Source organism: Hemitrygon akajei, chromosome 7 (genome assembly GCF_048418815.1).
Source record: "Hemitrygon akajei chromosome 7, sHemAka1.3, whole genome shotgun sequence".
NCBI lineage: Eukaryota > Metazoa > Chordata > Chondrichthyes > Myliobatiformes > Dasyatidae > Hemitrygon > Hemitrygon akajei.
Window position 1 is genome coordinate 180,759,435 of NC_133130.1, and position 17,402 is coordinate 180,776,836.

Sequence of the window (17,402 nt, forward strand, 5' to 3'; positions counted from 1 at the left end):
CTAGAACAAAGTGTGTATTATCGTATGTGAAGATGACAGGTAATGTCACCTCCCACTTGATCATTTTGATTGACATGCTGTTTCTTGTTGCATGTCACGCACGTCCTAAGCATGACTCACCATGACGCAGGAACGGTCGACAGCCCTTGTGGGCTGGCCCCAGTACATCCTTGAGTGTGTTGGTTGTTAATGCAGGTGACACATTTCACTGTATGTTTCGACGTGCATGTGATAAGTGAATCTGAATACGAGCAAATTCCTAATAAATATAATTGAATATATCAAAGAAGGTTGATCCTTGATCCTTGACACTTTGGTTAAAGTTGTCGTGACTGGATGTAACTTTGCAAACACAAGTCCATATTGGTTGCAGAGAAAACATTAGCATTTCTTATTGCCGTCCACTTTTTGATTTCCAGTTTGATCTCCCACATCTACTGCAATGTAACATAACTTCCAGAGGTCCATGGTGTCTGCTTTCTACAATGCCGCATCTCTTCCCATCCTCAACAAATCTTAACTCTTTAAAGAAAAAGTCAATGCGTTGAAGTTTGGAGAAGCTTTCTTAAACTGTGAGGCAGAATACAGGAATGAGCTGGTCACTGACACTTTTCTGACCTCCAACATTCCACCATTTAAGAACATTGAACATAGAGTTAGCTGTACAGCACAGTACAAGCCCGTTGGCCAACGTTATTGTACCAACCAATATAAATCTACTCCAAGATTAATCTAACCTTTCTCTCCTACACAACTCTCTATTTTTCTACATCCATGTGCCTATCTAAGAGGTTTTTTATGTCCCTATTATATCAGCCCCTACCACCATCTCTGGTAGATTTCACAACTGTATAAAAAGTTTGTACCTTTGGCATCTTCCTCAACTTTCCTCCACTCATTTTAAACATATGTCCTCTGCTATTGGTCCTGGGAAAAAGCTGCTGGCTGTCCACTCTCACAATTTTATACACCTCTAGCAAGTTGCCTCTCATCCTCCCTCACTCCAAAGAGACAAGTCCTAGCTCACTCAATATTTCCACATAAGGCTTTTTTCTCAAATCCAGACAGCATTTTGGTAAATCATCTCTGCACCCTCTCTGAAGCTTTCGCATCCTTCCGGTAATGAGGCAACCAGAACTGAACACAATACTCTAACTGGTCTAACTGGAGGTTCATAGAGCTCCAACATTACATAGAACATAGAACAGTACAGCACAGTACAGGCCCTTCAGCCCACAATGTTGTGCCAACCCTCAAACCCTGCCTCCCATATAACCCCCTACCTTAAATTCCTCCATATACCTGTCTAGTAGTCTCTTAAACTTCACTAGTGTATCTGCCTCCACCACTGACTCAGGCAGTGCATTCCACACACCAACCACTCTCTGAGTGAGAAACCTTCCTCTAATATCCACCTTGAACTTCCCTCCCCTTACCTTAAAGCCATGTCCTCTTGTACTGAGCAGTAGTGCCCTGGGGAAGAGGCGCTGGCTGTCCACTCTGTCTATTCCTCTTAATATCTTGTACACCTCTATCATGTCTCCTCTCATCCTCCTTCTCTCCAAAGAGTAAAGCCCTAGCTCTCTTAATTTCTGATCATAATCCATACTCTCTAAACCAGGCAGCATCCTGGTAAATCTCCTCTGTACCCTTTCCAATGCTTCCACATCCTTCCTATAGTGAGGCAACCAGAACTGGACACAGTACTCCAAGTGTGGCCTACCCAGAGTTTTATAGAGCTGCATCATAACATCGCGTCTCTTAAACTCTATCCCTCGACTTGTGAAAGCTAACACCCCATAAGCTTTCTTAACTACCCTATCTACCTGTGAGGCAACTTTCAGGGATCTGTGGACGTACCCCCAGATCCCTCTGCTCCTCCACACTACCAAGTATCCTGCCATTTACTTTGTACTCTGCCTTGGAGTTTGTCCTTACCTTGTAGCTCTTGGACTGAGTCACCCAGCACATCATATGCCTGATTACCCTTCCTTTCCTGGAATGAATGCTGGAAGACCGAGTACCAAGTGGGTTGTGATTTTGTTTCTATGTTTCAGATTTCTGAATTCTTCTGTTAGGACTGTGACTGAATGTTCATCTTGCTCGTTTATAGGACCATATACAACAGCCACACACTTACAACCTTCGGCTAACTTTTTCTGGTTTCAGGTTACCGATTCTGGACAATACACGTGTAGAGTCACCAACTTGGCTGGACATATGAAAAGGAGCTTCAAGCTGAACGTGCACTGTAAGGACAGGCAGCACGTTGACTGTCAAACAACCGATGGCTCTGTGTATTGTACTTAAGTATCTTTAATTAAGATTTTGGGTGGCTGCCTCTTTACTTCAGCAGACTGAACACAATGAGTAGGACCACAACAAGGTGGATTAAGCATTTAAGAGGATAAGAAAATAGACCAAATTTGTTGTTGTTGCTGCTTCTGTCTGTTAAGAGATGGGGTTGTTGCCACACTTGCCCTACTAATCAAAACCTCCAAGAGGACCACAACCTTGTCATGGTTTGGAAGCTTGCGTGCCTCAATGACCCAGAGAGTGGTGTTGACTGGAGTCAGGGCTTCGTGCTTTGGCTCTTGGTAGGGTCACCCATGCCAAACAGGTCAAAGGGTAGAGGCCAGACTAAGAATGTCCATTGGTCCACCAGGTTCAGGGGTTCAGCTCTGGGTTAACAACCCAGACGAGTAAAACAAAATGGTTACGGAAACAGCAATGAAGAATCCTTCTACACAGAGAGGTGGAGTATCTCCATTGCTGCTTCACTCGCTAGTGCTGTAACAGGCAGTAACCTAACTAACCAAGAGTGGGGTAGAGTATGAGCTGTTAAAATGTTCTCCTCTCTGGTCTCAGCAAGCTTAGACTTTGCTCATTTGACAATGGATAAAAATAAAAACTGAAGTAGGCCATTCATTCCTACTCTGCCACTCACAATATTCCTCCTCCCTCCCTATAACCTTCCATGCCTTCTCCATCTTGAGACAACTGCTAAATAGTGATGGGAACTCGTGCCATTAATCCTAATGAAGGGTCTCAGCCCGAAAACAGCCAATAATCCCTGGGTGATTCCACCTCTTCTTGACCCACCCCTTGTCTAACACTGTCGACATCTTTCCCATTTAATTTCCTCTGCTCTCTACCTTTTGCCAAACTGTCCCTCTTTCTTTGCCCCTGTTCTATAAGTCATCAGCCTGAAATGTTAGCTCTTGCTTGCTCTTCATAGATGTGGACTGGTCTGATGAGTGTTTCTGGGATTTTCTGTACTTTCCTCATCGGCGTTAAGTGACCCCTCCAAGCTGTTTTAGATTATCAAGTAACTAGGAAGTAATTACTACCTTGCTAGACAGACAGACCGGGATAACCTAGAGCAATTTGGAAGAGGTTTTCAATTGACTATGCAAAGTTATTGAGTTCATTTATTTCGGGCTTCCCTACCCCCACTTCTTTCAGCAAAACATACATAATATGACTGATGAGATCTGTTCCATAGCAACACACACAAAATGCCAGAGGAGCTCAGCAGGTCAGGCAGCACCTATGCAAAAGAATGAAGGGAAAAGAAAGTCCACCTGAAACGTCAACTCTTTGTTTCTTTCCATAGATGCTGCCTGACCTGCTGAATTCCTCCAGGATTTTGTATGTGTTTCCCTGGAACACCATGATGCCCTAATGGCATTTAAACTAGGGCTGAGAAGGGATATCATCTGGGCTTTCCAGCTGGGCTGATGCAGATGGCATCGTATGGAAAGGATGAAGATGGCTTCCCAGAATGTTTAATTGTCTGGCCCATTTGCAGTAGAGTATTCTTCCAATTCTCACATTAAAGCCCCTCCAGATCTGGAACTCTTCTGATTCCCTTTCGGAAGAGCCTGCCAGACTTCACTGAGCTACCTCCCTTGGTTCTGGACATTGAGCTTAAAATCAAGAGTCCAGAGGAATTCAGCAGATCTGGCTGCATCTACGGAAGGAAATAAAAATCAACATTTCAGGTTGTGATCCTTCATCTGGACTCTGCAGGGTCTCAGCCCAAAATATCGACTGTCCACTTCCCTTCTCAGATGCTGCCAGACCCACTACCTCCCTCCAGCTTTTTGCCTGTTGCTCCAGATTCCAGCATTTCTGGTCTTTTGTTTTACCACTGAGCTTCCTGATCTGCATCATCCTGCAGCTTGTCTGTCCCCACGGAAAGGTAACCAGGCCTTGCATTGAAATATGGGATCACTCAAGTGCTAAAACATGGTGCAGCTGTTGCCCTGCCTTCACCCGTCTGAAGTCAGCCATGAGTTATAATTGCCCACTTTCCCAGTCTTATTTAGCACCTTCTGTTGTACATTTTCCTTTTGCTAGAGGAGTGGGAGTGGCCCCTTTCCTTACAAACCAGGGCAGATGCTGTCTGAAGATGCAGAGAATCAATAGACAATAGACAATAGGTGCAGGAGTAGGCCATTCGGCCCTTCGAGCCAGCACCGCCATTCAATGTGATCATGGCTGATCATACACAATCAGTACCCCGTTCCTGCCCTCTCCCCATATCCCTTGACCCTGCTATCTATAAGAGCTCTATCTAACTCTCTCTTGAATGCATCCAGAGACTTGGCCTCCACTGCCTTCTGGGGCAGAGCATTCCACATATCCACCACTCTCTGGGTGAAAAAGTTTTTCCGCATCTCAGTTCTAAATGGCCTACCCCTTATTCTTAAACTGTGGCCTCTAGTTCTGGACTCACCCATCAGCGGGAACATGCTTCCAATCCCTTAATAATCTTATATGTTTCAATCAGATCCCCTCTCATCCTTCTAAATTCCAGTGTATACAAGCCCAGTCGCTCCAATCTTTCAACATATGACAGTCCCGCCATTCCGGGAATTAACCTCATGAACCTACGCTGCACTCCCTCAATAGCAAGAATGTCCTTCCTCAAATTTGGAGACCAAAACTGAACACAATACTCCAGGTGTGGTCTCACCAGGGCCCTGTACAGCTGCAGAAGGACCTCTTTACTCCTATACTCAATTCCTCTTGTTATAAAGACCAGCATGCCATTAGCTTTCTTCACTGCCTGCTGTACCTGCATGCTTACTTTCATTGACTGATGCACAAGAACACCTAGATCTCGTTGTACTTCCCCTTTTCCTAACTTGACTCCATTTAGATAGTAATCTGCCTTCCAGGGTTAGTAATCTGCCAATCAACCAGGGTTGATCTTATTATTGAGATACATTGCAGAGTAGGCTTTTCCAGCTCTTCGAGCCGTGCTGACCAACAATCCCTGATTTAACCCTAACCTAATCACGGAACAATTTACAATGACTGATTAACCTACCAACCAGTACATCTTTGGACTGTGGGAGGAAACCCATGCGGTCTGGGGAAAACATACAAACTCCTTACAGGCAGCGGTGGGGATTGAACCTGGGTTCAAGCGTTGTGCTAACCACTACACTACCGTGCCGCCCCAGAGTACCAGCTCACTCACACCCCTCCTCCTCCATAGGGTTCTGCCTGGCTAGCAATACAACAGAAACCATGACATCACTTGCAGTGTTTTTAACTTTACCTCATACTTGACCACCATTCAAAACCAAACAATTTCACCTTAAAATACTCAATTTGAAAAAAATCAGGTTGTAATACAGTTTATTAAAAAAAGAACAAAGGAAAGACATACAAGAGTAGCGGGTTGCCAAGGTTGCGATAAAATTGTGAAAATGGAAAGAAGATTCAAATTATTCGTCTGATTTTCCTGGAAGTATTTAAGTTACCACTTATTCGCCCATTATTTATTCTTTTCCCTTATTTCAGCCCCGCCAGCATTTGAAGAGCCCCTGCAGGAGGTTGTTATTCAGACGGCTGGCAATGCCCTTGTACTTTCATGCCATGCCTCGGGAATTCCACCACCCACCATCATGTGGCAGAAAGATGGGGATTCAGTAGGTAAGACTGAACAAGATAATTGTTGGAGGCAAAACTTAAAATAATATTCTTTCAAGAAAGCTCTCTGAAGCCGGTGAAATTTGAAGTTTGAAGAAGTTTAAAATTTAGGAAACGAGGATGTCTGTGAAGCGTAAAAATTTCAGGTTGTGTACTGTATACGTTCTCTGACATTAATGGAACCACTGAACCATTGAAGATAATCAACTTGAGCAAAGCAGCTTCCATAAGCAGCACTGAGATGATGATCAGAGGACTTTTTTTCAGAAATACTGAGTTAAAGATACTGTCTGAAACATGGAATAGGTCCCTCGCTGGTATTTACTTAGATATGCAGTACGGTAACCAGTCCTTTCAGCCGAATGAGCCCACACTGCCCAATTACCAATTAGCCTACTGACCCTTTGGAATGTGGGAGGAAACTAGAGCACCCAGAGGAAACCTGCGTGGTCACGGGGAGAACGTACAAATTCCTTAAAGACAGTGGCAGAATTGAATCTGGGTCACTGACACTGTAGTAGTTCTGTCAAATACACGCGCACACACACACACACACACACACACACACACACACACACACACACACACACACACACACACACACACACACACACACACACACACACACACACACACACACACACACACACCCCGCGCGCTAGGGTGCCCAAGACTTTTGTACAGTCCTGTAGTAATTTTATGTATTGCCCTGTACTGCTGCAGCAAAAAAAAACAAATTTCCTGCCACATGTCAATGATGACAAATCTGATTCTGATATGGGTCTCTATTGTGGACGGAGAGTGGGAGGGGGGCAGGGAGAGACGAGGGAGTAAGAAGCACCAGAGTGAAAATTCTGTAATGATCAATAAACCAATTGTTCAGAATCAAATGACCTTGCCTGGTGTTTGCACCCACGCCACCCCCCCAACCCTGGCACTCCTCCTCTGCCACCTGTCCACCCTCGCTATTCCCAACATTCTTTGCTCCTGCCAGATTTACAAAGACTTTCCACTCCACATTGACAAGTATATCACTATATAAAAGTCTTAGGCACCCCAGCTCTATATATATATTTTTTTTTGCCTGAGACTTTTGCACTGTACTGTATGTCACCGTGTCTTGTACTTTTGATGTAAGAGAACTATGTGATGATCCTCTGTTAAGCTGCGAAAGCAGGTGGATTTGATATTTCAGCCAAAGGCAAAACTACTTCCAGTGTAGTATCACCTCATTACTGCACCGGAGGGTTGGCCTGGGTCTTTCTGGAATGGGGCCAGAAACCACTTCGTTCTGAACGTGCTGACCACTGACAGGGTGCTCACAATGTGGGCAACACACACAAAATGCTGGAGGAACTCAGCAGGTCAGGCAGCATCTAAGGAAAAAAAAGTACAGTCAACGTTTCGGGCCGAGACCCTTCGGCAGGACTGGAGAAAAAAAGCTGAGGAGAAGATTTAAAAGGAGGGGGGAGGACAGAGAGAAACACAAGGTGATCGGTGAAACCTGGAGGGGGAGGGGTGAAGTAAAGAGCTGGGAAGTTGATTAGTGAAAGAGATTGAAGGTTATTGAAGGAAGAAAAGGGGGGAGGGGCACCAGACGGAGGCGATGGGCAGGCAAGGAGGTAAGGTGAAAGAGGGAAAAGGGGATGGGGAATGGTGAAGTTGGGGGGGTTGGGGGCATTACCAGAAGTTTGAGAAATCGATGTTCATGCAATCAGGTTGGAGGCTACTCAAATGGAATATAAGGTGTTGCTCCTCCAACCTAAGTGTGGTGGAGGGCATGGATGGACATATCGGAATGGGAATGGGAAGTGGAATTAAAACAGGTGGCCACTGGGAGATCCCGCATTTTCTGGCAGACGGAGCATAGGTGCTCAGCGAAGCGGGATTGGTTAGAATCTCTTGTTTGTGATTGGTGAGAAGTTGGAACGTGCAACTGCAGGGAATGGCCACGATACATGACCTGGACCTGCCGATAAATGACCTGGACATGCCGATACATGACCTGGACCTGCCGATAAATGACCTGGACCTGCCGATAAATGACCTGGACCTGCCGATACATGACCTGGACCTGCCGATACATGACCTGGACCTGCCGATAAATGACCTGGACCTGCCGATAAATGACCTGGACCTGCCGATACATGACCTGGACCTGCCGATAAATGACCTGGACCTGCCGATAAATGACCTGGACCTGCTGATAAATGACCTGGCTGCACTGAAGAGGAAACAAGATTGATAGATGAAAAGAAAGTCTTGGAAAATATTGCTGATCAGTTGAGGTGGAATAGGTGTGGATTAAAAATCACCAGCTCAGAGTAGATTGATTGCTTGTTCTGGGCAATTATGTACATTACACTATTTGTCAAGTGTGATGTGGCATTGATATGCACACAGTGGCCATTTTATTAGGTACCTCTTCTTCCTAATAAAGTGACCATTAAGCGCATTGTATGTTTGTGATCTTCTCCTGCTGTAGCCCATCCGCTACTGAGTTCAATGTCCTGTGCATTCAGAGATGCTCCTCTGCACACCACTGTTCCTGTCACTTTCCTGTCGGTTTGAACCAGTCTGGCCATTTTCCTCTAACCTCCCTCATTACCACGGAGTTTTCTTCCACAGCACTGATACGCACTGGATTTTTTGTTTTGTTTTTCACACCATTCTCTGTAAATTCAAGAGCCTATTGTGCATGAAGATCCCAGATCAGCAGTTTCTGAGATACTCAAACCACCCCGTCTGGCACCAACCATCATTCCACGGTTAAAATAACTTAGATCACATTTCTTCCCCATTCTATTAGCTGGTCTGCACAACAACTGAACCTCTTGACCATGTCTGCATGCTTTTATGCATTGAGTTGCTGCACTTGATTGGCTAATTAGATATTTCCGTTAATGAGCAGGTGTAAAGTGGCCACAGAGTGTAGTTGATACAATACAGGTTTTCCATGCTGTATGGCTGCCTGGGATTGGATTGGCAAAGATGGAGCCATCATGAAATAGGAAGTTCCATCATGCCATTAGACCGTGGGGAGAGTATCCTTCTGAAAATTTCCGGATAGACTTGATGACTTGAATGGCCTTTTTTGTTCTTTCCTTTAGATATAAACACACCAACCCAACTTAGCTGTAAAACTTGTGCTTTTTCGAGACTGTGTGCGTCCCCTCTGCCCCTCCTGTATGGATGAAGTGAAATGAGTGATTTGGTCTTACTCATTATGAAAAGTTTTAAATGTGTGTGGAATAAATACAAAGTGTGTATGAAAGGTGCATGTAAAACCAACCATAGTCACTGAAAGGCAATACCTTGCCTCTGGGCTTGGCCTAGGCAGCAGATTTATTTCTTTTTAACCAATGAACTGGTTGTAAAGAGTTGGCTAATATTTTATAGAGAGGTGAATTTGAGGTTCATGGATCCAGGTCTATAGTGCTGACTGTAGGTTTAAAATGTCTGATTCAAAAGTATATTAAGAAAGCGGTACAACATAGTAAGAATGTGCCAGGCTTGGTGAAGCTACTTGGAGCTCCAACAGCGAGCATGCATGCATTGCAGGTTGAGTGTCTCATGCTTCTGTTGGAGTAAGAGTCGTTATATTTGTCCCGTTGACTCTGCTAGATTTTCAGGTCCTTTCTTTACAGTTTTGTACACGTTTTAACAGAAAGCAACAGCAAACTGGACTGGCACGTTCTGTCTGGTGGCAGCAGACTGCGGACCATCCAGTTACAGCCGTCCCATGGTGGAAATTACACCTGTTTGGCAAGGAATTCCGTGGGAGAGGTGCGCAGGCATTATACGGTGGTTGTTCAAGGTAAGATAATGACACTGATACACACCAAGGAGAACCATTACCAGATTAATCACTCAACTGTGCTGAGCTGACTGGTAGCCATGATAGTAATGGCTGACCTAGCACTTTCCATAACCTCAGGATGCCCCAAACTGCTTGACAGCAATTTAAGTATTTTTGAAATATAGAAGGAAGTTGGCAGAGCAAGCAGCAATGGGTCAAAGACCAGATAAACATTGATCATTTATGTATGTTAATTAATAACTGCATTATTGATATATGAGATGGTGTAATTTTAATGTGATGTGATTGGAGGATAGAGGGGATGTCAGAGGTACTGTAGGCTTTTTATGCCGTGGCATTTAATTGATTTTGGAGTAGGTTAAAAGAATGTCACAATATCGTGTACTAAAGGGCTTGTAATGTGCTGGACTGTTCTGTAGTTCTAGTAATAATGTTCAGATAGAGGGAATAGAACACCAGATAGAACAGCACTACCTTCTGTGAATTGGAGTTGTGCCTTCCCTTGATATTGGACTGCTCAGCATGCCTGGACTTTGTGCTGAAGTCTCTGGTGTGGACATGAAAATGCAGCCTGATGGTAGAGCTGCACAGTCAGTCAGCAAGGATGGGATTGAGCTCATTGCAACGTCGACCACAATAAGATAGCTTGTTGACATCCATTGTAAAAAGAAGCTACAAATAGTGAAGCTCTTTTGCAAGATAGTGCATCAAGAGGGAAGAAAAGAACGAGGATCAGGAGGCAATAATGGTTGGGGCAGTATGAAGTCTTCAAGGAACTGTACATTGCAGAACAAATCATGCTGGAGGGCATCATGGTGGCTGGGGGCAAATCCTGATGTGGATTTTGACTCTCTTTCTAATGACTGAGGAATTACAAGCCAATTAAAGACTTCTAACCAATGGTGTTGCTTTCAGCAGCAGATTTGGACATTGACTGTCATTATACCCATCCCTTAGGCAACTGGCATTTCAAAATGAGGGATCCAACTGTAAAAATTGATGAACTACAAATCCCAAAGGCACCCAGGCCATGGGATGAAACTGATAAAATTCCTACCAGTATGCTTTACCAATCTGCCCAGAAAGAGATTGATCTTGGACATGGAGACAAAGAGGCGACTGAAAATGAATGTTTAAATTTTAAAAAATCAAAGACCAATAAAAACTGCCGATTGTGCAGACCTGTAATGGAAACAGAAAACATTGGAACTACTCAGCAGGTTGGGCAGCATTTTCTGAGAGAAGGAACGTTAACTTTTAAGGTTAATGCCAGTGCTGGAAATGTTCAGCAGATTGTGTCAGCAGACAAGAAAGATAGGTTAGCTATTTTGTCTAGAAGATGTTCAGAACATCTTGAAGGACCTTGATTCCACATCCATGGATCTCTCAAAGTTGATTGGTGGTTAAGAGCTGTAAGGAGTGTTGGCCTTTATTATTCTAGCATTGAGTTCAAGAGCCATGAGATAATATTTTCTGACATTTTTGTTTGTTTTCTTCATGGCCAGTGTCACCAAGTATCCTCAGCTCAGAAGTGCCCACTGAGTACGATGCCATGGTGAATGAAGATGTGAACTTGGAATGTGTGGCTTCAGGGAAACCAAAACCTATTCTAAAATGGCTGAAGGATGGCCAATCGTTGGAAGCAGTGGGAAAAATACACATTAAGTGAGTGTGAATTCTCTTTTGTTCTCGGGCTGAAACTTGCTATTACAATGATTTGGCTTGGCTCTCTTCAACGTTCATTGAAGAAAGGTTTAGGTTTCTTTCACATAGATAATTCCACAATCTAATGTGAAGACAGCTATAAACATGCACATTAAAAATGGACAGGATGTCAGCCGTGATGTTTTGTAACTTCAAAACACTAAACTAATTCAAAGAAGACATGGGAGTTTGAAATGCAGGTCTAGCTTCGAGTTTAATTTAAGGAAGAAGCGCACTTAGCGTGACGATGTATGCATTTAACATACACATTAACCCATCCATCGAGATGTTCCCACAGCCAATGATCTCACTTTAAGGACTCTATCTTGTTATTTCACGCTCTCGTTATTTATTGTTATTTATATTTTCATTTACATCGTTTGTTGTCTTTTGCACTCTGCTTGATCTTTTATTGATCCTGTAATAATCACTATTCTATAGATTTGCTGATTACACTCACAGTAAAATAAATCTCAGGGTTGTATATGGTGATATATATGTGCTCTGAATATAAAATTTACTTAGATTTACTTTGAACTTTGAATTAATTATTTAAATGAACAAGAATGCTTAATTAAACAATATATATGCAAGATTACTCAAATATTAATGAAATATTCAATGCACAGCATCAGGTAGTGCAGGTAGTAGATAAAGTTCTATGGTTTTATAGGTGAGGCAGGCAGCAAACACGAAGAAAATACTAAGTAATGCTCGGGCTGAAGTTCGAAGGACATGTGCAGAATTAGGTAACCAATGTTAACACAATTATGTACAGTTTTATTGAAATGTAACTGGGTGAGCAAGACAAGTGCTGAATGGCCCACATTCTTCAGGTGCAAATGAAAAGACTTCAAGAGTTTGGGACAGAGGGTGACCACATCCTGTAGACATGAAATTTTGGACAGAGGCAAGGCAGAACCCAAATGACTTGAGTTCCATGGTTTGCTTTTTAACCAATAGAAGTTCATAATAATTAGGCAAACCTCAGGAATATTTTACTTTAATCATAAAGCCAAAGTTTTTGACATCTCTAACAAAAACCTCTGGTTTAAGATGGTGCTACCAAAGTTGTGCGACAGCTTACTGGTAATTTGTAAGCAAAGAAATTCAATTAAAAGCTCTACTTTTTTTTGAAGTAAATTGTGTCAAACTATCACTGCAAACAATGAAGAGGTGAGCCAAGACAAAGTTAACTGGAGAGATGTGCAAACTCGACGCATTTGGAGTTGGAGCCATGCTAGTTGGAGTGTACGATTCAGAGAGAAGAAGCCAAGACAGAGGAGTTCTGATGCCCATCCAAATAACCCAAGTGCTGAGCCAACTTGGAGAGGTTGAGAATGGCTTCTTCGGAAGCAAAACCTAGGCCCGAAGGGAATCGCTGGGTAGCGTGTTCTAGGCCCAGAACAATTCACTGGGTCCTAATGCAAGGCACGATCCGCTGTTTGGACAATTTAAAGCAGGGTGTCATGAGTCGGGTAAGGTTGGATTGCTCTGGGTGCCAAGTCAATTTGGAGAGGTCGAGAACAGCTTCTCTGGCAGCTAAATCTAGGCCCAGAGAGATTCGCCGTGGCAGAGCCTGGGTCCTGTGAGGTACAATCCACTGTCCGGACAATTTAAGCACTGGCCCAGATAGTCTGGGGGCTCCTCTCTCTCTCTGTGACACTAAGAATGTGAGACTACCCACCCCCCCAGCAGTTGTGCTTCGTATCTGAGAACAATAAATGGTCAGTCTCATTGGCCAATAGTTCCCAGTTTTTTGTCTTCAACCTTTTTGAATAGACATGTCCCATTGACAACTTTACAAAACTCTGGCATTTCCCTGGAATCGAAGGACTTTAGGAAAATTATAACTAATGCATCTACTATTTCACTTTCCATTTCTAATAGGATCTTAGGATTGAACTATTCAGAAGTAGCTAGATGGATAATTTCGACATGACTCTGCTTCATTCTGCCTTTCAAGAAACCCGGTGCAAAATGTAAAGGATCAAAAATCAACTTCATTCATCATAATTGTTCAGATGAATCAGAATCAGGTTTAATATCATTGGCATGTGTTGTGAAATTTGTTAATTTTGCAGTAACAGTGCAACGCAATACATGATAACAGAGAAAAAAACTGTGAATTACAGTAGGTATATATATATTACAGTAAATATATATATATAACAAATAGTTAAATTAAATAAGTAGTGCAAAAAAAAGTAGTGAGGTTGTGTGGATGGATTCAAAATCTATTAAGAAATCTGATGGCAGAGCGGAAGAAGCTATTCCTGCATTGTTGAGTGTGTGCGTTCAGGCTTCTGTACCTCCTTCCTGATGGAAGCAATGAGAACAAGGCATGACCTGGGTGATGAGGGTCCTTAATGATAGACACCATCTTTCTGACATATTGGTCCGTGAAGATGTCCCCTAGTACCATGATAGAGCTAAGTTTACAATTCTCTGCAGCTTATTTTGATCCTGTTCAGTAGCTTCCCCCATACCAGATGGTGATGAAGCCAGTTAGAATGCTCTCCTCGGTACATTTGTAGAAATTTGTGGATGTTTTAGGTGAAGGATTCAGTAAACCTGACTGTCGAGAATGCAGGTGTGGCCGCCGCAGCCAGTGATGGAGCGGACTTGGAGCCAGATTGAAGCAGTGGGGCACAGGCACAGGCCCAGGCCCAGGCCCGAGAGTGGAAAACAAACTGATGATTAGCCGATTTAAGCACTGAAACAGATGAAAAGATCAAGGAAGGCCGAGGGCGAGGGATGAACTACTCCAAGATACTTCACTCGCCAGAGAGTTGAACGGGTTCTGTGGCTGTTACCTGCAACCAGCGGGCTCCTGGACCAGCTGTAGCACTGAACTGGCTCTGTGGCTGTGGGCTCACTTTCGGAAACTCCGCGGTTCTTTTCATGTTCTGTGTGTTATTTGTTTACTTTTTGATTGTTTGCATGATCTGTTCTGTTTTTCACACATTGGGTGTTGTGTGGATCCTTTTGTAGCTGACTCTTCTGTGTTTGCTTGTTTTGTGGCTGTCTGCAAGAAGGTGAATCTTGAGGTTGTACGTGGCATACGTACTGTGATAATAAATGAACTTTGAACTTTGAATTTTCTGCAGTGTGTTGGCACATGTACGAAAAAACATCATTCTACAATTATAAAGAATTATATAAAATAAGAGGTTAAAGTATAGAAATGGAATAAAATGTGCATAAATACATAAATATAATGTACTTACAATGAGCGCTGCATTATAAAATGTGGTGTAAAGTGTTTACAGTGCAGTGCACTGACTCAGGTAATAGATCGAAGTGGGTGTAGAATGGTTGATCAGATTGACTGCCTGGGAGATGCAACTTTTAGGTTGACGTGAAGTTTCAAAGCGCTATAACATTTTCCAGAAGTTTACTGGGTGGGGAGTGTCCGCAGTGACTCTCCACACCCCCCTTTTTGTCCTGGACTCGTAGAAGGTCTGCCGTGCTGGGAGACTGCAGCCAATGACCTTTCCTGCTGCCCTGACAGTTCACTGTGGTTTTCCAATGTTATTTGGTATCCGGGTTCTTGTTCTCTGCAGGTCGTCCTCGGATGGAAGTTCCTTAGCAATAAAGGGCGTATCAGCTTCAGACACAGGGAGATACACCTGCGTGGCCCAGAATCCTGCTGGCGAGGAGACAAAGTTGTTCATACTCAAGGTGCTTGGTAAGCGAAAAGTCACACTCAAATGCCTGAAAATTGGTGTCTCAACCTGTTCTCCCAAGCTCCCTTAGAAGCAGAAAGGAGCCATTGCTAAGTAACTGGGCTTTGCCAGCACTCCATTCTCCTTACTTCAGGGGCAGGCTTTTCATTTCAGTTCAATCGCTTACATCGATAATTTATCCACACCATTTTGTATTATTCATGTAGTATCAGTGTAACTGAAGGTTTCTAAACCTGGAAGCAGCCCCCACATCACCAGGCAAACCGAAATGTAAACACTGCAGTCTTAGAAACCGATTTATACAGGATATTGGCACCAGGAAATGATCCTTTTGCACATCCATATAGTGAACTACAATCCAGCCAACCTTCCAGAAGGGCTCATACTGTCCAAAAGATATGTCAATAAAGAATAAAACCCAAGAGATTCTGCAGATGCTGGAAATTCGGAACAACGCACACAAAATGCTGGAGGGACTCTGCAGCTCAGATAGCATCTATGGAAAGGAGTATAAAGTCAACACTTCGGGCCAAGATGCTCCTTAAGGTGGGTCTTGGCTTGAAACATTGATTCTTTATTCCTTTCCATAGATACTGCCTGGCCTACTGACTTCCTCCAGCATTTTATGTGTCTGTTACTCTCGGTCGATAAATAGATCAGAACTTGAATTTTTGGTGTGCATGCATGTTTGAATTAAAACTTGGGGAAGTGTATCCCTTCGTGCTCATCTCCAGACCACAGAAGGCTTCTTGTGTTCAATTGGTTACTATCTAAAAGCTGAATGTATTCATTAAAACAATGAATATATCTCAAGTACTTTATTGGCTGTGAAGCCCTTTGGTATTTCCCAAGTTTGTGATTCCTTCCTTTTCTTTTACCATCGAGTTTAGTCCAAAACTTATCTCTTTGATGAGGGAATGGGGCTTAGGAACACAGGATATTACAGCACAGTTAAATGACAACAGTTGCTTCCGTGGGTTCTGTGGTATTCCTCCCTGAGTCTGAAAGTGCATTTGCTTCCTTCTCCCCCCACAGTGCCTCCAAACATCAGCGGAATCTCCGGCCTTCCTGAGGTTCTCACAGCAGCGCCGAACGCAGCGGTTACACTGGAATGCCGCGCTGCCGGTGTCCCACCCCCAAAGCTCAGCTGGCTGAAGGATGGCCTCCCCCTGCCGATCTCGTCCCACGTCAGGCTGCAGTCAGCTGGCCAGATCCTGAGGTAAAAGCGCTGGTGATGTGGCTGAAAGACCCAGTCTCCCCAATGTTCGTCCCTGCGCTTTTCTCTTTGCCATTTTACTCCTCTCAAGACCAGAGAAGCATCAGCTCCCACAAAGTCTTTCCTGTTCATTCATAATAATGGTTTCAAAGGTGCATTTGATGTCAGAGAAATGTGTGCCATATACATCCTGAAATGCATTTTCTTCACAAACGTCCACAAAAACAGTGTCCCCAAAGAATGAACGACAGTTAAATGTTAGAACCCCAAAGTCCCCCCCCACCAGCTCCCCCTCCTCCCGTGCGTAAGCGACAGCAAGCAACAATCCCCCCTCCCCAACCAGCAAGAAAAGCATCTGCCCCACCACCAAGCACTCAAGTGTTCAGCAAAGCAAAGACACAGACTTGCAGTACTCCAAAGACTACTCGTTCACCCTGTGTTCGACATACCACAGGCTCCCTCTCTCCCTAATAAGGGAGAAAGAGGTGTCTCCGTTTCACAGCGAAAAGGGAGACTTAACAAACAACTCACTGATTTACGATGTTAAAAGTCCATTGTGTCACTTTTTTCAAGCTCTGTGCCCAGAGATCTCAGGTCTCTGGGCACATAGCCAAAGATCTTCTGACTCCCACGACGCATCAGTCTGTTGGGACACTGACATTTGATCTGCCCGTCTCCAGAGCCCGAGATCCCAGGCCTCCAAAGGCTAGCTGAGCTCTTAGGCCGCACTGTTGGCATGTCCGATAATGGCTAGTCGTGAAACCTCGAGAGTGGGTCCCATTCCTGCAAAGAACCAAAGTCAGCGTGCAGCTCCAGGTCAGGGTCTTCAAAAGAACAGTGAATGGGAAAAATAAAGATATTAAAGATGGAAATGGAGCAGTTTCTGAAGATGCAAGCAAAGGAGTTGCTGTTTAGCGCCATGATGAAAAGAAGGCTCTGAAAAATGCCAGCAAAAGAAATGGAGAGAAACTTTATCCTACATTTGAAGTATAAAATACTGTTAAACTAGGGTAGAAAATGCAAGAAA

The 17,402-nt window shown here is 43.7% G+C and overlaps 1 protein-coding gene across 1 annotated transcript in view; it reads left to right on the forward strand.

The window, feature by feature from the left end:
• Positions 1–17,402, forward strand: part of LOC140731245 (hemicentin-1-like) — a 379,087-nt gene that overhangs the window by 264,138 nt on the left and 97,547 nt on the right. The window contains 6 exon segments of the mRNA XM_073052779.1: positions 2,170–2,251; positions 5,818–5,949; positions 9,614–9,763; positions 11,272–11,431; positions 15,037–15,161; positions 16,195–16,378. Coding sequence (XP_072908880.1) covers positions 2,170–2,251; positions 5,818–5,949; positions 9,614–9,763; positions 11,272–11,431; positions 15,037–15,161; positions 16,195–16,378 — 833 coding nt within the window.